The sequence below is a fragment of the Solanum stenotomum genome, chromosome 10, assembly GCF_019186545.1.
Source record: "Solanum stenotomum isolate F172 chromosome 10, ASM1918654v1, whole genome shotgun sequence".
NCBI classification, from domain to species: Eukaryota; Viridiplantae; Streptophyta; class Magnoliopsida; order Solanales; family Solanaceae; genus Solanum; species Solanum stenotomum.
In genome coordinates, this window is record NC_064291.1 from 8,155,944 (window position 1) to 8,181,174 (window position 25,231).

General features: G+C 33.4%; 3 protein-coding genes across 6 annotated transcripts in view; 1 reads left to right on the forward strand and 2 right to left on the reverse strand.

The window, feature by feature from the left end:
- LOC125878197 (F-box protein At5g03100-like) overlaps nucleotides 1–1,709 on the reverse strand; it is a 3,587-nt gene extending 1,878 nt beyond the window's left edge. Inside the window, exon 1 of the mRNA XM_049559394.1 lies at nucleotides 669–1,709. Coding sequence (XP_049415351.1) covers nucleotides 669–1,601 — 933 coding nt within the window. The 5' untranslated portion in view covers nucleotides 1,602–1,709. The remainder of the gene's footprint in view (nucleotides 1–668) is intronic.
- The window catches only part of LOC125878193 (F-box protein At5g03100-like), a 28,625-nt gene extending 3,505 nt beyond the window's left edge, over nucleotides 1–25,120 (reverse strand). The window contains exons 1-4 of one of the 3 annotated variants that reach the window (XM_049559390.1): nucleotides 24,115–25,120; nucleotides 23,204–23,374; nucleotides 22,681–22,925; nucleotides 21,958–22,089 (exon numbers count right to left, since the gene is read on the reverse strand). In XM_049559390.1, coding sequence (XP_049415347.1) covers nucleotides 22,026–22,089; nucleotides 22,681–22,925; nucleotides 23,204–23,374; nucleotides 24,115–25,065 — 1,431 coding nt within the window. In that variant the 5' untranslated portion in view covers nucleotides 25,066–25,120 and the 3' untranslated portion in view covers nucleotides 21,958–22,025. Of the gene's footprint in view, nucleotides 1–21,957; nucleotides 22,090–22,424; nucleotides 22,926–23,203; nucleotides 23,375–24,114 lie in introns of those variants that run through there. The other 2 variants (XR_007447734.1, XR_007447735.1) reach the window with 2 other exon arrangements.
- LOC125878199 (guanosine nucleotide diphosphate dissociation inhibitor 2-like) overlaps nucleotides 1–25,231 on the forward strand; it is a 225,755-nt gene that overhangs the window by 11,094 nt on the left and 189,430 nt on the right. The window contains exon 1 of one of the 2 annotated variants that reach the window (XM_049559397.1): nucleotides 14,913–14,922. The exons of the other annotated variant lie outside the window; for it this stretch is intronic. The gene's annotated coding sequence lies outside the window, so the exon portion shown is untranslated. Of the gene's footprint in view, nucleotides 1–14,912; nucleotides 14,923–25,231 lie in introns of those variants that run through there. 2 annotated transcript variants of the gene reach the window in all.

Sequence of the window (25,231 nt, forward strand, 5' to 3'; positions counted from 1 at the left end):
AAGCATTAGTTATACATAGGTTGGAAAAGAGTACCAAACAAGGTACTAGTAGTACACACTGCTAATGCATGTGTTATTTTTCCTAATACACTCTACCAAACGACCCCTAAGTATGATAAAGTTTGGAAAAACACATTCGCATGACTTTGTTTGATAAAAGTGGTGTTCGGGCAAGTTTGCGTGCACCTCAATTAATTCCACAGGAGACTTGCAAATTGCCACTTCCTACCCACAACACGTACTAGGTAACTTTGTCAACCAAGGCTACAACAAAGGGGGAAGAATCACTTAATGTTTTTCTCTCTTGAGAACTAAACGTCACGGTGCTCAACCCACTTCATTGACCACTAGGCCACACCCATTCACATGACTTAATAAGTATGATCACTGCAAACCAATCCAAATTTTAAATGTTATCTATCCTATAGTAAACTCTTTATTCTCACAATTTCCGTCATAAATAGAGTAATTTTTTTGTTCAATAGGCCATGAGGATGTTATTCTTTAGTACTTACAAACATAGTTATAATATTATCCTAAGTAGTGATATTGTTAATGTTACTAAACTGATGAATTCAATAGCAAAGAACAAGTCTGCGAAATGAAAAAACAAAATCTACCCTCCTTCTCCAAATCCTCTTCAAGGTCGATGTCAAAACAAAACATACCTCGATGCACCAGGGACCCAATTCAAGATTCTTGACATTGGCAACGTGGTGAAGAAGTTCCTGCAAATATCTACACTCTTTCTCCAAATTCTCTTCAAGGTCGACAAAATGAACATTTAAAGAAAGGACTGCAGTGACAAGTGAAGCCACATCTCTCAGCTGAAAGTGTATCTCATCGCAACACAATCCCCGAAGTTCTAAATGTCGAATATGTGGGGCATGAATTTCGAGGCAATAGTCTTGATCATCAACACCACATTCTCTATCAAAAATCGTTACAATCAATTTTCTCAGCTTCACAGAGCTGATATCCAGACGATGAATACCAATAACTTTATCTAACTCCAAGCACTCCAAATTAGGACAACCTGATAATATTTTTTCCATTACACCCTCTGTCATACCCGCATCCCCAATCGAAAGAGAAACCAAATTACTCCATTTCACATTACCAGAAGGTCTCAACCGGCAACATCCTAACACCAAATTCCTCAAAACCGTATTCGTATACGCGAATTCAGGAAATTTATACGCAAAATCTACAGACTCAAAAAAATAAAATTTCAACGTAAACTCTTCAACCTTACCAATATTAACAGCAAAGTGCACCCACAAATCAATATCATGTTCAATAAACTCGTAACTATGAGGAAAAACCCTAAATGATTTAATTTTCTCGCAAGACCTCCAATAATGAAGCTCTCTATTAACAGAAACTGCGTAAGCGATAATATTTTCTTCTTCGTCAGAGTTAAGATCATCTTCTGAGTTGAAATAGAGTGATGCCGGAACGGATTTCCAAAGAAATCGCCATTGCGATGATAATGCGCTGGTTCGAACAACTTGTTTACTGTTTGGTAACATAGAGAGGATGTGGAGTAGAATTTCCTCCGGCAGATCAGTCAGCCGGTCTCCTCCTCCGGCCGCCGCCATGATTTTCTTGTGCCTTTATGAATTCTCAATTGCAGTTTTGGTAATGGCGAATTGAAATGAGAGTAATGGCGGTTTATCCAACTACGATTTCTGTGCACAAAACTATGTAAAAAAAGGATTGAAACAAGAGAGAGATTTAAAAGAGAAGAAAAATGTCCTAAATAAGAAGCAAAATGTGGTGTTCGGACTAGCTTTTAGGCATCTTTAATTAAATTCGTGGAATACATGTCGCCTATACCAGCAATGCTAGAATAGATGGAAAGAATTATCTAATATTTTTTGTCTTTCGTGATTCATTCATAAATTGATTTTGATTCTCTATTAACTTTTTTCTATTTTCGCCTACCTTTCTTTTTATCATTTTCGAAAAAGTTGATAAACTTGGCCAGTATGCAAAAAATATCCCCCCTTATTACAACAAGGCTAGAAAAAAAAAGAATTAACCACGGCCTTATTTATTAAGCTCGGGACTAGAAGAGCATTTTAGGAATTTGAGGTATTGCGTGTAATGTAATAAGGATGAAGTTTCATTTATATAGTAATGTACCTATGTTTTGAATCTGGAACATTAGGATTCTCAACCACTTCATTGCGGTTGATTGGTATAATTAAGTGAAAAGAGACGAATATAATCCTCAATTTTACAATTCAGAGCATATCTCTCGTTATAAAATTTATTCAAATAACGAGCTTATTTGAATAACGTGACGAATAAAGTTGACATACTTTGATTGATATGAACATTCAATCAATCATCATAAGCCGTATCAAAAGCATCATGATTTGATAAAATTTGAATTATTTTCTAATTCAAATTTTAAACCCCTTGGTCTAGCTCAATACTCAGTGGAAGACTTATTCAACAATATAGGAACTTCGTTGCAAAGATTAACTCAATTGTCTCAAAATAAAGGTTTATTTTTTTTTTTTTTTAAATCTTTTCCTTCCCTTCCTCCATTAAATCGGGCTCACAAGTTCAATTGGACCAACCACACAAGCTCTGTAGCCCTTATAATATAAGGTTGTTTCAAACATGATACTCACATTAACATTCAATTATAAGGAGTAGTGAGCTATATATAAATATAACCATCCTCGACCCACTACTTCAATCCCCCTGAACAAGTGTTAGAAAATATATCTTCACAACAAACACATAATGATATGCACAAGAATTGGTTCCATAATATAATGATCAATAAGTCCAAGTAAATGTGCAAAAAAAACACTAACTGTCTCAAACTCAATCCACACTCAAAATTTGTCATAAGCGACAGAAATTGGAAATGAGAACAAAATAACCTAACACAGTTAATACAAAGTCTTGCAATATATTATAGTATAAATAAATAAAAACATAATATAAAATGAAATGTCATATAAGAAAGATAAATAAAAAAATTAAAATAGATATTATTAAATGATGTGAAATTGAATAGAAATGTCATTTCATATTATTTAGTATAAAATACTCAAAAGTGTTATTCTGTTAATAGTTGGTTTAAAAACCCACCACCTTGATTCAAGTAAATTAAGGATCTATAGTTCGGTCCATATCCGGTGTGGGAGTTTGTGCATTGAAAGGATCAGGAACGACTGTAACAACCTAGAAAACTAGTAAGACCAAGCTAGAGCCTAACAGAAACTAGTAGGTGAAATTAGAGCCTTACGTGTGAGCTTTTGAGTTTGATGTTTGGTTTTAGGTTGTATATTGACTTCCCGAGATTAGGTTGAGGTGTCTAGGGGTTAAACGTCAAGGTACGACCCCACTAAAGACCAACCAAGGGTCCTTGAGGGGGACCCTAAAGTCTAACCCCCAAGGCTGCCTAAGTTCACAAAAAGCTATCAAATGTGTGACCTACGGATGGCCATCTATGGCCAGTAGATGGATCCACGCCCCGTAGGTCATGGGGCATAGGTCAAGACCATGTTGAGGAGCTTCAGGTCATGAACCAAGAACCTACAGCACACCCCCAAGACACAACCAGCATGTGGATTAATTTAGTTAATTCATTTTTAAGTTGTTTTCATTAGGGGTCGTTTAATATGGGTTTATTTCACCTATATAAAGTATTTTAGGTCATTAAACACCTATTAATTCATTATAACCCAAGACCCCAAATCAAAACCCAACTACCTCCCCTCCAAAAGTCTTCTCTCTAGAACCTCTACTGAAGAACCAAGAAAGAGATCAAGGAAAACTTGAAGAAGGGAGCTTTTCAATACGAATTTGGTTGGATTCTACACCTAAGGTATGGGAGTTTTCATCCTTGGGAAGCTATCACCTAAGGATCCCTTTCAAAAGCTTACATCTCAAATCTAGAAAACCCAATTAGCTAGGGTTTCAACTCAACCCCATGGATTCCTTTCAAGGCTGATTTTAAAGGTTGAATTATGTTTGTTTATGAAGGAATTACTGATTTTATATGATTTTAACTTAAATCCTTCAAGAATCCATGAGTCTCCCAATCCTAGCTATGGTTCTTCTTTACATTATGAATGTTGATTACAAGTTGGTCCAATTGATTGGATGTGAATAGATTATGATGAGATTGCATAATTTTAGTGTAATTCTACATGTATACTTGATTAATCTAAGATCCTATAATGAAATTGATATAGTCTAGGGTTATGTCATGAAAGAGGCAAATTGAGGGTTTAGATGAACTTCTTTATGAATTGCCTTAGATTAGATGACCTAGACATGAATTGATTTGATTATGGCTTATATGATGGATCATGGTTGTGTAATATTGAGATTGGGTAGTATGTCTTCTATTTGATCATAATTGATCAAGAATGAGGCATGTGGTTAGGTTACCTTGAGAACTAGGTATACATGATGAACATGTGAGGCATTGCTTGAGAGTAAGGCTTGTAACATGAATATGACTCCTAGGTCTTAAAGGGTAAAAGCTAAAATGAATAAACTAAGTATGTCAAGGCTTTAAGAAAGAATGTTATGATGTATGTTGAGTTGTATATGTCATTATTGTGAAAGGACTTCACCCACATGACCTATGATATGATCACGTGAGTTTATGCATGAAATGAATGGACTACTTGAGTCATGCTTGTATTTATGTTTCTTATATTGAATGCTAGATGTGTTGACTCAATATGACCCTTGAATGCAAGATATGAGGTGTATGTATGATTATGATATTATATGCATGTTTTTTAATACTTTGAGTATAAAGTGCCTATTATGATAGTGTTGTTGTTGTGTCATTGGAAGGACAATCACACACACACGCCCATGCATGAACATGACTATGATATGACTAAGGTGTTGATTAAGTTATTGAATCATGGTATCTTCCCTTATCTAATGTGTTAATGCTAGATGTTTGGGATGAGTTGATTCATAGCACTTGAAGGGCATATTATGAAGGTTTGTACATGTTGATAAAAATTGTGTATGAACTCATGATTCACTTATAAAGTGAAGATCCTATGATTATTGTATAATTGTGGTAGTTGTTGAAAGATCATTCTCCCCTTACCCTTACACATGACTATGCATGAATTATCTAGGACTATGATAATGTTGTTGTGTTGATTGAAAGACAATTCTCATTAACACCATGAACATGATGTGAAAGGTTTACTCACATATTAATGATTCTAAGGTTAAAAGGACATTCTCACCTTATGAATCCATGAGCTACCATGATGTTGTATTGGTTTGAGTGTTAGGTCACCTTTCCATAAACATGAACTTAAGTAAAGACTTAACATGATTATTAAAGGAAATTAAGCTTAGCACCGAGTGGATATGAGTATTAGATGGAAGCTTTTACGTCAGCAAGTCCAGCTTCCCAATTCAAGTTATATCATGAGATGGAAACCTTTTACCTCAGTTAGTTCGGGTTTCTAGTAGCAATCTCTTTATCTCATAACTATGTGCCCACATAGGTTCTTAGCTAGTGGATCCACCTATAAGCTAAGCATGTTAGTTCTACCTTAGGCAAGTAGAACACCTATTTTCGGTGTGGGTTCATGACACCGGATACCATGTAGCTCACCTGGTCTATGTCGGTTAAGGATATTTTCCTACATGACAAGTAATATAACAAATAACATGAATAAGTACATGAACAAAAACAAGAACAAGAACATGAGTTATTTACTATGGTTCCACAAGAGGTTCTACTTAGTATGAATGGGGGTATGAGATTTCATTCATGCATTGCGCAAGTAGGCTTTGAGAGTTGGCATGGTAGGTTTTCCTTATGACATGATAATTATGAGTTATGCATGCTTTATTATGAATTATGAACATGAACATGAATATGAACATGGACTATACTTATGACTTCTTAATGAGCTTTACTTAGTGTGAGTGGGGGTATGGGACTTCACTTATACATTGCATAAGTAGACTTATAAGGGGGTTGTGGTGTGGTTTCCTTATGCTATGAAGATATATGAACTTATGTATGCATGATATGGATTGTTGCTATGAGTGACTTTAGTTATTACAAGATATGAACATGAATGTCTCCTTGTCTATGAGTGTTGGCTATGGATAAGATCAAGGTATGTTATGCATGATCATAGTGGCCTAGAAGTGATACTTAGTGTAGATAGGGTTATGGGATCCTATCTATGCATTGCATAAGTAGAGCTTAAGGTTACTTATGTGATGGTTTCATTATGATGAAATGATCTTGGTATGTGACTATGTGTATGGACTATGTCTTGTGAAGATTGGGATATGTATTATGTCTATGTTGGAGACTATGTTTGTGATTATGATGATATCATTTACGCTATGATGAAATGTACATGGTTTGTCTTATGAGCTACATTCTCCAACTATTTTAAAGATGATCTTCAAAAGTGGCATACAACATGATTTCAAATGAAATGTTCCTTTCTATGCATGTTTAAGGATTTTTATGCATGGCTTTTGTACTTAGTACTTTTTGTGCTGACTCCATATTTCTACATCTTCTATAAGTGTAGGCTTTGGAGATATTGGATTCCATCTCCGTGCTAGGTTCATAGTAGATCAAGAAGAAGAAGATTGGTGAGTCCTCATTGTATTCGAGGGCTTGACCATATGTCTTTTATGTCTTTACTTTATGTTTTAGACTTATGTAAGGGCTAAGTCCCTAATATTGTATTCAAGAGTTTTATTCCAAGTAATTTGATGGTTTTGAGACATAGTGTTATAGATTCTCTATTATTTTATAAAAGATTTCGATTGTAAAGAAAAGTTTTAAATTTAGCACTATTTTCCCATGACCTTATGTCTATGATTATGCTAAGGGCTTGTATGAGACCCCTTCGGGGTCGAGTACATCGTGTTACGTCTAGGGGGTACCCCTGAGTCGTGACAACGACGCACCTCTATTATACCAGTTATTTTGCCCATGATATACACTGAGTAGCCAAGTGCGGAGTGGATAACTGGTGAAAACATCTAAGTAGTAGTCCACCCCTAAATAAGTGCTCTTCCATTCGACTTCCCCCGAGCTTCTGATAGCACAACTGAGACAACGACGGGTTCTCGGCCCTGAGATAGAGCGACAAAAGTGTTGGAATATTGACCCCCCAGATTTGCCTAAGGAACATGTATATTCTATTTGTTCTTTTGCAGATTACAACAATTACGTTATGTAAAACAAATAAGGCAATGACACAATGTTTTATCGCGGATAACCCCGGCTCATAAAGGGTAAAAAACAACGACCTACACCTCTGTAGGATTTAACTCTACTTCATTAAACTTTGTGCCTCAACAAAAGATTGCAAACCTATGTAACCTAAGGAATTCTAAACTCTAATTCCTAGACGTCAAGAACCAACTAGATCGTCGACCACACTCCAAGTTATGACTTTAGATTACAACTCTTACAATCCTAGGACTAACTCTAATTCCTAAACTCCAAAACAAACCCCCCAAGGTTTATGTTCCCAAGTCTTTAAGTCGCCCCAACTTGAAGACTTTATTCCTACTCCAGTTTATACTTCACTGGATCTAGAAATAATTAAAGATACAACTCAAAAAAACTCAATACAAGCAAACTTGACTTAAGAACTATAATGTCACGACTTGAAATGGACGTGATGGCACTCGTATATCCCACCAAGACAAGTCAGCCTAAATCTCAATCAATACGATAAATTGTGGAAACAAAATGATAATAATATTCCAATACTATAAAATAATGGAGAAATTTGTAATCAACTTAAATATACCCCCCAAAACCTGGTTGTCACGTGCACATGCCTCTAATGTATTATACAAGAATTGAAAGAAAAATACAAGTCTCATATGACATTATTTCTAAAGCATAACAAGATCATAAATAGAAGTAAGAAGGTTTGCTGAGATGACAAACAACTACCTAACAAATCTCCAGGAAGCCTCGGAAAAGAAGAGAATATAAAGTATCATGAAGATCTGGGCTCATAACCTACAAAAATGAAGAAGCAAGGGGTGAGTACCAAACCACACGGTACTCAGCAAGTAAACTTCTAAACACAAGCTAAGGGAATAGAATACGGGTACTCCTTACACCCCATCTGAACCTCCACAACTACAACCTGCATAAAACCAGCCTAATTTAACAGTTCACAGTTTACATAGCACACAACTCAACAACAACACTCTAACAATTACAAAACCTCAACAACAAATTCAATATTTATCAATCACAACTTCCACAGAAGGCACTCACAAGATCAGTAATACACAAGATCAAGTTCATCAATGATAAAGATGGGCAATGCAATGAGATGCAATGTCAAGTATAGTGATGCATGTCTCACCTAACGATACACACCCGTTGTCTCTCAGTTCGGGAGCTATAGGGGACATATTTGTCCATGCATTCGTCGCGGCGCGCTACACGTCTCTCGATAATAGAATCCATCGCGGCGTGCGATACGTCCCTTGAAATAAAGTATTTGTCGTGGCGCGTGACACGTCCCTCGAAATAGTACATCCTCTTTAATTTCTTACTCTTTCTCAATTCACATAACACTTGTCACAATCATGTCTCAGAACAATGCAAATGACATGTTCACACAAATGATGAGGAGATGACAATTTTCATAATAATGCATAATTCACAACAACACAATCGTGATACAACATCAACAATGTGTCAACAAGCCTTTCAAACCATTCTCAACACATCACACACCAACAATTAAACATATTGCCTTTTATTACCCCCTTTTCACCATTAGAATTAATCGATATGAACAAGTCAATCCATCACCAAGTCTCACTACTCTCCAACATATACCACAAGGAAATACACGATTCTATGCACTTAACAAGGGTTTAGAAATCCACTTGCCTCAATTTATCGAGCAATCACCCCGAAGCTTGAGCATTCCCCTTTCGTTGGCTTCCAAATCAATACAATCTATCCAAATAGATAACCACAATAAGATTTCGAGACTAACAACACCCACATTGTTATGTGTCTAGTCTAGACTCAAAAACTCACTCAAATATATATAATCAAGTTCTTAAAATTGATGCCAATTAATATGTCAACACTTTCAATATTCTCCAAATTTCAAGCCTAGGGTTAAGTCTTCATTCCTCCAAATAACATAATTTTAGTTTAATTTATATAATATTATACACCTAATATTTAATTACCTATCTCGGCATATCTAAAACTTGAATAATGATATGATATTGTATAATAGAAGTTCAACCACAAAAGATAAACATATACCAACTAACCTTATCAAGACTCGTAACTATAGAATATTATGCACAAGTGAAGTCCTTTGTAATTAATCCAATCCCACCCATCATGCTCTTCCAATCGTTATCCTATAATCCTAAGAATCATTACTTAATCATCAACCATGTAATTTGTCTCCCAACTTTTTAATAACATCAACAATAGCAAAGAAAAGAAAAACGACAAACATGTATTTGTTCACAATTGTGCAACCGGGGTCACCCCATTACTCTCAAATCAAACATATAATAATAAATTCCTACATCTACATTATTTTATAATTATTACAAGAGATAATTAATTAACAATTTAACATACCCAATTCAATAACCCCTATTGCACAGAAACCCAATTTTTTCTAATTTCAAATCTCTATTCAACTATAAAATAATAATATTAATTCTCTTCTCCCCCAATCAATTAGTATATGTAAAGGTAATATTGAAGCTTGATTAAGCTTTCTACCTGGAGAAGTTTTCATCAATTCTGTCGGCGTCAAAGTTGAGTTCTCTCTGACGATAGTTTCAGCTGCAACTAATTTGTAATGGGGATAAAAAAACTAAAGTTGAAAAATATTTTTTTTAAATAAGCTTTAAATTATTTTTTTTTCATAAAAAAAAATTATTTTTTCAACAAAAAAAAATTGATTTTTTCAACAAAAAATTGTAATTTGAAGTTGGAGGAAAGTTTTGGAAAATGTTTTCTTTATTTTTGAAAAGAAGTCATTTTCCTTAAATTTGAAGAGAATGAGTTGATTTGGAAAACATTTAACCCAACCAAACATAAGAAAACTCGAAAATACCAAACACACCCTTAATTTAATTTAGTTTTTACATATGGGCCAAGTGACATAAGGTATTAACTAAAGGAAAAATTGTATATAATAGTAAACTATTAATTCAAATTAAATGATATAAACATAGTTTGATTTAATTGTACCATATAGCAAACTATTGCTATTTTCGCCTCTCTCCCTGGTGGAATCTCACTCGCCTCTCTCGTTTTGGTGGCAGTCTCGCTCGCCTCTCTCGCTTTTATACAAACAAAAATGTATAAAATGCGTTTGTGTTTGTATAAAGCGAGAGAAAATCTATATATAATATAAAGGAGAAACATAGACAAGGTGATGTGGCACCCCTCTATGACCTCCATTCATATTTATTTTTTTTCTCATTTTTTTGAGATATTTTTCTTAATTCTTTTCATTAAATATTTTATTTATTAAATAAAAAAAACAATCATATTTACTATTCTAATTATATCTAATGAGTTACAAAAAAACCTCCATCTATTTATATTCTCTACTTAAATAACATGTCTCTTCAACTTATTCTTATGGATTATCAAATCTATAAATTACAATCATCATGGAGATGTTGAATATTCATTTTTCATTTTCTCATTCTTTCTTTCTATTAGTGTAGTTTTTTTCTCATTTTTTCTTTCTATTAGTGTAGTTTTTTTCTCATTCTTTCTTTCTAATAGTGTAGTTTTTTTCTCTTTTTTTTTTAAAAATAATTATTCTTCAACTTTTCCATAAGAAATCATAGAAAAGATAGTAACATGATATGTTCTTCACTTTGATAAGATCAACGATATATTTTTCAAAGATTCATTATAAGAGATGTTCACATTAATTTAGTACAAGATCATCAAAATGAAGAAAGAAGTTTAATTGTGTTGAAAGATTCATCAAGAGAGATGAGCATATTAGTATAAAGTTTGAATGTTTTAATATTTTAAAGATTCATTAATGTATTGTTTTGATTTCAATACTCTAAAATTTTGCCATGCTTGAAAGGTATATTGCTATTGGTACATTTCTCATAGCTATTACATATTGTTGTACTTAAAAATCTATATATAATATAAGCTAGATGTTAGAGAAGTGAAGTTGCACCTCTCTTTGGCCAAAGATTCTATTTATCTTTTTTCCTCAAGTTTTTGATAATTTTCCATATTTTTCTACTTACTTATTATTGTACAAAAAATAAATATATCAATTACTACTCCTCTATTTATTGTTATACTTAAATGTTTGAAAAATTATTTACACATTATTATTCTTTGTTACAAAAAATTAAAAGTCTCAATATTTACCACTTTAATATTTCAAGATATTCTCTCTTTTTTTTATTGTATTTTTTTTCCTCTTTCAATTTTGTTAAACACAAAAAGAGAAGAAGTTTATTTTCTTGCTTTCCTAATTAAACTTAAACACCCAACAAATGTTGAATAGTATATGAGTTTTTTTTTTGTCTTCATTATTTTATTTTTTTCTTCTTTTATTTATTTTAAAATTTTTATCTCCATAACCTATACCTAATTGAACTTTTACTTTAATTAATATTATTAACTCTTTTCTTTAAATTTTCATATTCATAACCCCAACTATTCATTTCAAAATCTAAGATACCTTATGATATTAATTTCTTCAATTTTGTCTATATAAATTCATATTTTTTGTTTCATTAGATTCCTACTCAAGATTATTATTTTTATTCCATATTTAAAATAATGATATTCTATATTATTGTTGTAGTATCAGATTTATACTTTAGTTTGACTCTATGAAAAGACTCTTGGATATGGATAGAAGGGGTGCTTGATAAAAACTAAAAAATAATTGCATTGATTATCTTATTTTTTATCATCTTTATTTTTGTGATTAAGGACTTGACAAAATTGTGTTGTTATTTTTCTCTTTTTACTTGCTTTTATTACTCATGGCTGAAAAAAATGCATATTAAGTATTGAAATACGCAATATTTAGGTATTTCTTATGGTGAAGAACCATTTATATTTGTTCATTTCTTCTACTTCTAAAGAATTACCATAATAATATAGGATATATATACGAAAAATTAGCAATAGAGGTTTATTTAGATGATCATAAAAAATAGAGAAAAATAATTATTTAGACGATGATGAATAAGAGCAAAAACAAGGACAAAGAGAGGATCAAATATCAAAGAAGAAATGAAATAGAAATATTTATCTCTTTTTCCCCCTATTTTTAGTTTCATCATTTATTTTTTCCTAATTAAAGAAAGATTCATCGGATAGTAAATTTATCATTTGATAAAAATAAGAAAAAATACCAAGTCCTTAAATATGTTTATCTGAATTTTATGTATTAACATCATAATATATGAATTTTTTTCTTAATAAATTAGTCTTTTAATTTTGAAAAATATTTGATAATAAAAATGTAATTCACTCAAGCTCTAATTCTACAAAAATATTTGTATTGTGATTTTATCATTTTTCTTATTTCTATAATTGATTTTTTATTTCTTGTATCATAATTATTTTTAAAAATAAATTTACATATATATTTCTTAACTGCGTGAAGCACGGCCAAATTCACTAGTTGTATATATACATATATTTTCATTCCCCTCTCCCAGATCTCGCTTGCCATTCTCCCAAATCTCGCTCTCCACTCTCATTCACCTCTCTCACTTTATACAAACACAAATGTATACATTGCGTTTGTGTTTGTATATGCGATTGTGTTTGTATAAAGCGAGAGAAAATTGTATATACAAATACAAATGCATATATTTTCGTCCTATACACTTATGATTATACAAATACAATCTTCCCCTGCCCAACTTTCTTTTGTCTTTCTCGCTTTATACAAACACAGATTATACAATTGATCTTTTGTATATATATACCGAAACAGATTATACAACTGCTTTCTTTTATATATGTATAACGAATTATACAACTGCTTTCTTTGTATATGTATAGCGAATTATACAACTGCTTTCTTTGTATATATATAGCGAAATATATATATTTGTGTTTGCTATGGAGCGCAATTATGCAAACTATAGCTATAGCATACAAATATGATTTTTATGTTTGTTATATGTGAAAGTTGTTCTTAACTAAATTATGGACTTGACCCATTAACCACAAATTAAATTAATTACTTGAAAATTTCCCCATTAATTATATAATTGTAACTAAAAGAGTAATTAAAATTTTCATTTAAATTTACGAAAAGGGTATTTTATGAAAGAGAGAGGACTAGTTCTCAAAATGACCTTACTGGTCATTACATATAAAACATAAGCCTATGAATCAATTCTTCAATTCTTGTTTTCTTGTGTTGGTTGCACTTTGTAATCGAAAATCACTCAAATATAAACTCCCTCTATTTGATTGTATTCCACTTGTAATTCTCTGTTTAGGTGCGCAAGTTTCGTTGGAAGATCCTTGCTCTATTTATAGACTAAGTAGACGAAGAATCCTTTTCCTACTTTAACTCTACTTCAACATGTTTTCCTACTTCAACTCTGCTTCATTATCTGTGTGAAATTTAGAAATTCTTGTAAGTTTTTTATGCACGCTTCCTCTTCCTTGAAGGAATTCTTTATGGAAGAAAACCTTTTTGCACTAGTTTCTTGTTGAAAAATTAACCCTTTCACCGCTTTATAACTTCTAATTCGCGTGGTTGACATTGTCCTTATCCCAATCGGATTCGGTCTGAAAGGAACATGTCGGTGCAATCGGTTCCTTTAATTTGTTCCTCTATTTGTCAATTATCAAAATCTTTCTCGATCTAACAAATTCCCCCTTTTTGATGATGACAAACCATTGTTTCTTGTGTGAATAGATCAATTTGTATTATGTCAGTTTCTTAAAGCACAACACACAAAGCAAACACATTAGAGGATCAAGTTAGAACAATTGGGTTATAAATATTAGACATGTATGCACTTTCCCCTTTTGACATCATAAAACACCGTGAAGACATACACCACACTAAGAGAAGCAAATTCGATACTCATGGACACTGGGATATCACCTACACAAACACTTAAAAATCAAGAACTTAGTTAGCTATAACAAGCATTTGCACAAACATAAGAGATAGACATGAACCTGTAACGCAAACCTGATATTAGCATTAATAAAAAAGAATATACACCACAAATGTAATCAACATTAAAGATAGAATCAAGCACTTGTGATGAGGAAAAAAATTGGAAAGTCAAAGGCTAGAGTGGCTAGGCAATAGTAAAGACTGGGCATGAGAGGGTAAATAAAAGTCCTCTTTCAGCAGCTCAAAAAACATTTTTTGGATTAACAAAATTAGTAGTCTTCTCAATTTCAAGGGTAGCCTTGATCTATGCAAGCTCAGCCTTGAGCTTTGTGTTTTATTTTTCTTTAGCAAGCCTACATGTTCAAGATCATAGTTCATATGCAGCTGGTCCATGGAATTCTGGTGAGTGACACATATGACTTCAATTTCAGCTTATTTTTTTAGTTTTGTATCACTTTTAAGGAACTGGTTCAATCAATCATGTGCCCTCCGGAGAAACAATAGTTCACTCATATCTAATCCCCAAAATCAATAATCACCTTGCCTAAGAGCACTGTCCACTTCCAAAAGTTCACAACTCTAAATGTACGAACATCAAGAGTGTCTTCCAAGAGATTCAGAGAAAGGTAATCCATAATCATTTCATTTACTACTGATAGTCGGATTGACCAACTTTGACTTAACATAATCTTAGGAGGAACATAGTTCATGACTTGATTCTTTGATCGTTTTTATTGAGAATTATCTTTACATTTTTTCCTATAATCTCCTCATCATTAAGAGGAACAATTTTTCTTCAGCATCATTTGTAGAGGAACATGTTCTCCCAATTTGTTCCCTAGACGTGGTACCATCAGATGCCGAACCAACTATAATAATTTATTAGATCAACCCTAAATCTCAGTTTGTGTGGATTCCAATAGAAGAACTACGTTCGACAGAGGGGTCCCCCATTGATTCCCCATCACTAGATGCACTTAAGTTGAGCCTAACAATTGAACTTTGTTCAACTGTAGGGTCCTCAAAATACTCCCCTCACAAGGTACATCCTTTAAAACTTCCTCAGTAATTTTTGACACACTCAATACAGATTTCCCCTAAGAACCAGCACTACCTACTTTCTACGCCACAACCTTTATTTTATAAGGCACCAAAGCAGAGGTGTCATCTACTGAAGTCATCTCAACCATAACATCAGATAGACCATCACACTTAGAATCTCCAAGAATGTCATTAAGAAACATAAATTGTAATTAATCAAGCATATACATGTTTCTTGAATAAAACTTTATTCCACAATTTTAGAAAAAGAGGATTTCTTGGTTAAGAAGTTTTTGGAAGAGAAGGGTGTGAGTTGTAGAGACACACTAGGATAGGATTTAAATAGTCTTTTAATAAGATATTTGTTTAGTAGTATTGAGAGTCCTTTGATATGAAGAGTTTTATCTTGGGTAGAGATCTGGTTATATTTTATCACAAGAAAGTGTGATTAGATTCCTTTTAGAGAACGCCGAAAATCGAACAAAGGACATGAATATATCTTTTGGGATAAGTGAAAGGAACATGTACATGTTCATTGATTTTATATTAAATTATGAATAATTGTAGTGCACATACCTTTGATATCTGGATAATGATAAATTTTTCTCCAATTTTACTAAGTCTCTCTTGTGACAGATGCAAATACAATGTTATAGTGCAAGAGTAGCTTGAGTTTAAAAGTGGTATAAAGGCATACAACTAAATTTACAAGACTGAGCATCAAATTCAATATTAAAAGGCAGTATGCGCAATGTTCATTAGCCACTGAGGGATACTCATGTGATTTTAATCATCCCCAAGTTTCAACATGTTCCTTTAAAAGTGTTTCTCTAGGTTGAACACCCTTCTTAGTTGATGGACTCATAATTTCCAAACTATGATCATCTTAGTGCGCCTCATAAGACTTTTCATGTTTGTAATTGTGAGATATTGCATAGATTGGACCTATTTCTTTCATATGTTTCTTCATAATTTATTTGGAGATCCTTGACAAGTCATCATTACCATGCAGGCTTGTTTCTCTTATTACATAACTGTAATATACTGAGTGGATTTCGGTTCATTTCTTCAACATGATGCCTTCTTTCAATTTTGTGTTCTTTAGTCTTGCCTATTTTTTCAACTTCTTTGATTTGACCAAAAAGAATTTGCACCACCAAAATTATTATCCCATCATTTTCTTCTGTCAGTGAGAGGAATTTCTTCTAATTTCAATCATGTGTCTAGAGCAACAGGTGTTCATATATGAATGTTGTTTGCCTCTTTCTCACTTTTTCTACAAATTCAAAGGTTAGATTTAGGAACCCAGATTAGCTTGGGTCCTTTGTATTGATAAAAAAGATGAATGAGATCTCTATTGATCCATATTGGTAAAATATTTTTAGGTTTTTTCTTCTTCCCCAACCTTTTCCTCTGACGTGATTCCTTTCTTTTAACATGGTTGATTTTTCTATTTGAGGCAGCTTTGAAGTTTTTATTCATATGAGTTATAACTATTGGACAGGTTCCCCTTGAGTGACCAATACTACCACTATATGTGCACAAATAAGAGGTTTCCTTAGGGACTTCTTTAACAAATCCTATTCCAGCTTTAGTGTTATGTGTTCTATTACAGAGCTGAGTCACAATCATTGAGGACTGAGTCCATTTATTTGCCCTCTCAAGCTCATATATAGTTCTAGCCAGGTCAAGATTTATTCTTCTAGATTTTTCCTTTCGAAAAATAGTTCATCTTTTAACCTCTTTAGATCTTGATCACACCTGATTTGTCACCACTAATTTTGTCTTTTCTATTCCCAGTAACACTTTGTTTCAAAATTTCATATTTGAGAGTCAAAGTGCAGGAATCAAGTTATTGTACCTATTCCTTTAGGAATTGATTTTCTTTATTGAGATCAGAGTTATTTTTTTTCAAGATCAGTATATTCAAATATAAAACTGGTCAAGGAAGCCAATAATTGATCTTTGTTTTCATCCAACTCTTGAACATTATCTATGAGAGTTAAAATAAGGAAAATTAATTTTTTCTTTGAAAAACATTTTAATTTATTTTTAAAGTCAAGAAGATTTGCATCCCTTTTCTCAATGTCTTATTCAGAATCTGGTTCAAAGTCCTCCATGGCCATCAAAGCCATATCTTCTGCATCATCTTCATATGAGTTGTATGAACTTGTTCCCTAAGCATCATACATAGCGTTTGGACATTTTTTTCTCATAGTTTTCATCTTTCTTGAAGTGTTTTTTTTTTGAGGTTTTGCTGATCATGGCTACGACCTCATCATCCAGATCAGATTCATCACTCTAAGTTGCTTTGTAAGAGAAAATCATATCTTTGTTTCTTCCACTCATTTTTATTTCATCAACATTCATCTCGTAAGCCTTTAGATTCCCTACAAGTTCATCTAAACTCATGGTGGTCAAATCATTTGCTTTTCTAATTGCAGTGACCTTGATCTCCCACGACTTAGGTAGAGTCCTCAGTACTTTATCAACAAGTTCCTCAGTAGTGTATATCTTTCCCAAATACACCAGTTCATTCACAATAATAGTGAATCTAGCAAAGTGATTCACCTCTCTCCATCTTAAATGCTTCATATTTAGTGCATAGTCTAACAATTCTAAATTTTCTTACTTAGTGAGTTCCTTCATGTGCATTGACCAGTGTGTCCCAAATTTGTTTCGTTGTAGTACAACTAGAGATGAGATCAAACTCGTCAGGTCCAAGTCCACATACAAGGATGCACTTAACTTTAGCATTCTTTGCGAGCATTCTATAATCAACTTCTCCATATTGAGCTTTGGGCTTTGGAATGACTTTCCCTTCATCATCCTTCATCATAGGAATAAGAGGGCCATCAGTAACTCTCATCTATAATTCATAGTCCTAGGATTGTAGAAAATCCTCCATTCTCGCCTTCCACCATGTATTGTAATGTCCATTGAATAGTGTTTCACTATGTCCAATAGGAGGTGAAGAATTCATAGTGATCTTATCTTGAGTTATTAGACTCTACAAATATAACCTGCTTTGATATCAATTGTTAGAATACCATATTTGCCTAAGGAACATGTATATTCTATCTATTCCTTTGCAGATTACAACAATTACGTTATGTAAAGCAAATAAAGTAATGACACAATATTTTATCGCGGAAAACCCCGGCTCATAAAGGGTAAAAAACACAAACTACACCTCTGTAGGATTTAACTCTACTTCATTAAACTCTGAGCCTCAACAAAAGATTACAACCCTATGTAACCTAAGGAATTATAAACTCTAATTCCTAGACGTCAAGAACCAACTAGATCGTCGACCATACTCCAAGTTTTCAATCCTAGGAACTAACTCTAATTCCTAAACTCCAACACAAACCCCCCAAGGTTTATGTTCCCGAGTCTTTAAGTCTCTCCAACTTTAAGACTCTATTCCTACTAAAGTTTATACTTCACTGGATCTAGAAATAATTAAAGATACAACTCAAAAAAACTCAATACAAGCAAACTTGACTTAAGAGCTATAAAACATAAGCATATGAATCAGTTCTTCAATTCTAGTTTCCTTGCGTTGGTTGCACTTCATGATTGGAAATCACTTAAATATGAACTCTCTTTATTTGATTGTATTCTACTCGTAATTCTCTATTTAGGTGCGCAAGTTTTGTTGGAAGATCATTGCTCTATTAATAGACTAAGTAGACCAAGAATCATTTTCCTACTTCAACTTTTCTTCAACATGTTTTCCTACTTCCACTCTGCTTCCTTATCTGTGTGGAATTTAAAAATTCTTGTAAACTGATTTTATGCACGTTTCCTCTTCCTCGAAGGAATTCTTTATGGCAGAAAACCTTTTTGCACTGATTTCTTGTCGAAAAAGTAACCCTTCAACCGCTTTATAACTTCTAATTCGTGTGGTTGACGTTCTCTTTATCCAAGTCGAATTTGGTCTGAAAGGAACATGTCGGTGCAACCTGTTCCTTTCATCTATTTCTCTATTTGTCAATTATCAAAATCTTTCTCTATTGAACAAAAAGTTTGTTTGAGAATTCAAGAGAAGATCAAGGTGAGACAAGCCGTTTACAATAGGTGTCAAGTGGAAGTGCAGTGATATATATGTTGTAACTAGGGGTGTTAACGGATCGATTTGGATCGATTATTGTTCAAAATCAAACCAACTTAATCGATTTTAAAATTACAAAATCAAACCAAAGAAAATATAATATATATTTATTAGTTTGGTTGTTATCGGTTTCAGTTCAATTTGGTTCGGTTATCCGGTTATTAACCATAGACAAAAATAAAAGAAACAATCATTCAAAATGTGAAAAAAGTGACTACAATTCATTCAAAACGAAAAATAATTAGAATGACTATAACTTTTGATCATTGAATTTACTATGAATAAAACTTCAAAATTCATTATTTTGACCTAGAAGGAAGAGACAACGACATTTTCAATCCCACGAAGAATTGTCATAGACACTCATATACATGAAACGAATAAGATAAATGTTCTCACCTTGGCATTTTTGCTTTTATAAGTAAATTATAAATAAATTTTGATGAAAATATATATAAGATTTTTATAATTGTTTATAAAAATAATATATTATGTATGTATAATAATAAAATATATGTATATAATTTGGGGTTCGGTTCGGTTATTTTTTTGAGCAAAACCATAACCAACCTAAATACTATCGATTTTTCAAAATCTAAAACCAAATCAAACCAAACCCAAATAATATCAGTTTATTTAATCGATTAGTTTCGATTTTTTTGGTTTGGATAAACTTTTATCCAAACCGTGAACACCCCCAGTTGTAACCATAAATTTAAGAGAGAGGAAAAAACCTAAAGTCACCACTGAAATTGTCCCAGATTTTCAAAAAGATACCTTAACTTTGCGAGCATCCTATTACCCCCACAAAAGAATTGAATATCTTTGTAAAGGACCATTTTGACCCATTTTCTCACCTGATTTGTGAACACGCGCGTGAAGGTCTGTTTTATGCTAAAATCGATTAAAAGATGCCACGTTTCAGTTTTTTTCTTTATTAATTATTTACTTTATTCAAATTCATCATCTTTCCCTAAACAACCTCAAAAGAGTAGTTGGAACTCTCTCTGATGAATTCATCATCTTCCCCAAAAACTATTCACTTTTAATTTCTAGTCGAAAAACTTAATTTGAAATTGTTTAAGGGTTTAATTTCTTCTTAATTTCATTTAATTTTGAGAAATCAAAATATTTTTGTGATAAGGTTTAATTTCTTCTTAAAAATATTGTCTTTTTCAAATAACCCTAACTTGCTACCTTCAATTCCTTGTTTACTCAAGCAGTTCTTCCAAGAATGATGACCAAGAGTCGTCAAAAATGAAGCAGATGATCTCCACTCCACTATCACTTGACCAAGAATGATGACCAAGAAAGTCAAACTTCCATCGAAAAAAAACAAATGAAAGGTTTTTCAATGAAATTATAGTAGAATGAGGGACAAGCAATTATTTTCAAGGATCAACTTCTCCAACAATGATATCTATGCTTCCTTTTTTCTTTGGCTCTTTGCTCTATCTACAAATATCAACATGTCTAAACTAACGGATAAACGGAGAAGAGCTAAACATCAGTCGTACAGTCTCTTGCCCAAGCTTGCCACAAAAATAGCTTTCAGAGTGTTCTTTGACATGCATCAGGGCCATACAAAATACTACAATGCCAACATCTTCAAACATCTCCACAAAAATAGCTTTCAGAGTGTTCATTCCGTTGGCATTTACTCTAATTAGCTGTACCTGTCAGGAAACGAGATTAGTCTGTCACGTAGACTCGAGTAAATTATTTGGATGAGTACATAATGACTCCATTTTTAGCAAGTGTTTGGAAATACACAAGATTCTAACTCTTGTGTAGCTTCCTGTATAATGGAAACAACTTCTACCACAAGTAAGGAAGTTGTCAATCGTGTTTAGCAACTCTTACTAGTTGGTACGGTTGGAGTTTCTCTATTCTTTCGGTTGGAGAGGAAGCAACTATAAATTCTATCCAAAAAAAAAAGAGAAGACATTATGGAGTTTTAAACTATACTTCAGTTTTCCCCTTTTAACAACAGAAAGTAGACTTGTGCGCGCCTTTCAAGAAGGGGAGTAAGAGGCTTCAGTTAGGAAGACATCCGGCTTATGTTGCACACTGGATTACAGATTTTTACTTTTTGGTCCGAGTATTATTTCTTCTCAACAATGATGTTCGACTAGACACAAAGATTGGAAGAAAATAACGAAATAATAGTTGAGAAGTTCATTCAACAGAGAAACATTACATGAAAGTTCATAATTTCAAATAGTCAAAAGAAGAGCTAGCTTCAATATGATGCAAACAAATGTGTCTATCGAAGCAGTTTCTATTCACTTAAACAAATGAACAAGAGTCGACAGAGAAATGATCGTCTTTGTGTGAGGAGTCCGAGAGCAATATATAATCATCTTTTTTTGCATTGTGTGATAAGGAATCAACATCCAGCTATGGAATTTTCTCTTACACATGAAAAAACATTAAGCATCAAACAGGCCATGCTAAGGTCTGTTGTGGAGCTATTAAGTGGACCTGTCGGGCAGAAAAGCATCAAAACGGACATGCAACAGGCATTTCCAAATGTTTGTGGATATACAGAAACACCCAATAAATTTCCAAGAAATTTCTTAGAGAAGCTTTGACTTCAGCTATAAAATAGTTAATGAAGGCAGGTGACATGCAATAAATAAGTCAGACAGATCCAAAAAGGCAATACCTGATGATGCTTGTTCCAGAGCTTTCGATCCCCAGGATCAAGGGGTTCCCAAGAACCAATGTTTTTGCTCTGAATAATTTGGAACATTGCACACTTGCAAGCTGAAATAAAAGATAAGAATGATCTGTTGAAGGAACAGGTGATGAAGACATGTTGGGAGTTCCATCTTTACAAGAGCCTTAGCTGAATGTAACATAAACATATGCACACTTTGTCAAGTAAACCATCTCATATTATTTCTCATCAACATATCCGTCACAATATAGTTATCAACAGTTAGCCCATTTCTTAATTCTATAAGATCTTGTCAATGCAGGATTCTTCAAGTGGCTGGTCCTCAATTTTCCACCAAAAAAAAAAAAAACATGCCGAAAGAAACAAGTCCATTCAGAAGTAATGAATCTAGAAATACAATTTCTGCAAAATGACATTCAACCTTAGGTCAAGCTTTCTTACATGATTATCAAAGAAAAAATACATTGTGCTTAGACATGAAAAATTTACAATCAACTATTTTGTATTGGATACTGATAACTAGAATCCAAACCTCGTCTATCAACTATAAACCAGCTTCAAACCAAAAGTAAAAGGTTGTTACGTATGTTGCGATCACAACAAAAGAGAATGGCGTAAGATTATCAACAAGGAAAGACAACTGAAGCTTGCGGACAGGATCTTGGAAAGCTTAGGACCTCCTGACGACATAATTCCAAAACACATCTCTCCTTCTGAAGTTGCAAGCAATGACAGACTTCTTTAGTGCTGTCGCATTCTTGCACAAACATTTGATCAATGGGTGTACAAACTTTTTTTCACTTGGTTTTCCATAAAAGTTAATGAACTTGAAGAACTTTAGATGGGGCAATGAACAGTTAAAACTATGTGTTTCAAATCTCCTCCGTCGTTCATCCTCATTTGTGTACATTGACAGTAATTCCTGCAGGAAAAAATCCGATATATTGCAGACAAATTAAAAAGCTGATAAATTTTTCCAAATCCCCTTTCTGGAAGAGGATAAGCTGTCAAATCCCCTCTTTGTAACCTTTTATCATCATCTATGAAACATAACAGTAAGGTGGTTTCAATTTAAAAGCAAAACAGAAAAGAAAGTATAATGACTTTTTTTCCTGAAGCACTAAACATATATCATCTTTCACTAATAGTTTTATATTAATTACATTAAGTAATAAAAATAAAGGTCTAAAGGAAACTTACTCTTGGTTTAGGATGGCACCAGTCAATGACCAATGTCTCAAGACCTGATGAACTCGATAGAAAGCTGCAAATTCCAGGATAGTCGTACTGTTCTAAGGCTGCGTTAAGTTTTAAGAATTTCCAGCTTGATGGTGGAACATGCCACCCTTTAAACTCCAGTATGGACAGGCACTTATGAACCAAAAAGATAAACCAAAATACATCAAAAACTAGGAAATGCAACATACTTAATAAATGACATGAAAATTGTTCAATAATTCGTACAAACAACTTCAACTATAGGACTGTTTTGCCTCAAGCCACATCGAAGTATTCAAGGCTGGCTTGGAAATCTACGGATTGATTTTTAAACACTTGGAGAAAACCCACAAAGGTAGGCGTAAGGTTTGCGTACGCCACACCCCTTCCCTAGACCACAAGTAGAGGGATTACACTAGGTATGTTAATGTTTGGAAAAACACATTAACATGACTGTTTGATAAAAGTGGTGTTCGGGCCAGTTTGCGTGCACCTCAATTAATTCCACAGGATACTTGCCAATTGCCACTTCCTATCCGCAACAGGTACTAGGTAACTTTGTCAACCAAGGCTACAACGACTAAGGCTCAACCCACATCATTGACCACTAGGCCACACCCATTCACATGACTTCAAGAGTATGATCACCGTAAAACCAATCCAAATTTTAAATGTTATCTATCCTATAGTAAACTCTTTATTCTCACAATTTCCGTCATAAATAGAGTAATTTTTTTGTTCAATAGGCCTTGTTTCAATCACCTACCACTGTCTAACAAAATTGGCAATGAGGATGTTATTCTTTAGTACTTACAAACATAGTTACAAAACTGATGAATTCAATAGCAAATGAAAAACAAAATCTGAATTGGATAGCCAAAGTATGAACAAACCTCGATGCACCAGGGACCCAATTCAAGATTCTTGACATTGGCAACGTGGTGAAGAAGTTCCTGCAAATATCTACACTCCTTCTCCAAATTCTCTTCAAGGTCGAAAAAATAAACATTTAAAGAAAGGACTGCAGTGACAAGTGAAGCCACATTTCTCAGCTGAAAGTGTATCTTATCGTAACACAATCCCGAAAGTTCTAAATGTCGAATATGTGGGGCATGAATTTCGACGCAATAGTCTTGATCATCATCAGCAGATTCTGTTTCATAAATCGTTACAATCAATTTTCTCAGCTTCACAGAGCTGATTTCCAGACGACGAATACCAACAACTTTATCTAATTCCAAGCACTCCAAATTAGGACAACCTGATAATATTTTTTCCATTACACCCTCTGTCATGCCCGCATCCCCAATCGAAAGAGAAACCAAATTACTCCATTTCACATTACCAGAAGGTCTCAACCGGCAAAATCCTAACACCAAATTCCTCAAAACCGTATTCGTATACGCGAATTCAGGAAATTTATACGCAAAATCTAGAGAATCAAAATAACAAAATTTCAACGTAAACTCTTCAACCTTACCAATATTAACAGCAAAGTGCACCCACAAATCAACATCATGAGCAATAAAATCCTGGTAGCTATAAGGAAAAACCCTAAATGATTTGATTTTCTCGCAAGACCTCCAATAATGAAGCTCTCTATTAACAGAAGCTGCGTAATCGAGAATATATATTTTTTTGTAAGGTTTACAATAATCTTCTGAGTTGAAATCGAGTGATGCTGAAACGGATTTCCAAAGAAATTGCCATTGCGATGATAATACGCTGGTTCGAACAACTTGTCTACTGTTTGGTAACATAGAGAGGATGTAGAGTAGAATCTCCTCCGGCAGATCAGTCAGCCGGTCTCCTCCTCCGGCCGCCGCCATCATTTTCTTGTGCATTTCCAGGGAGTATAGAGAATCTTCAATTGCAGTTTTGGTAATGGCGGTTTATATGTCCTCGATTTCTGTGCACAAAACTCTGTAAAAATTAGGAGAGAGTAAAAAATTTAAAAAGAGAAGAAAAATGTCCTAAATAAGCAGTGTTCAGCCTAGCTTTTATACGCCG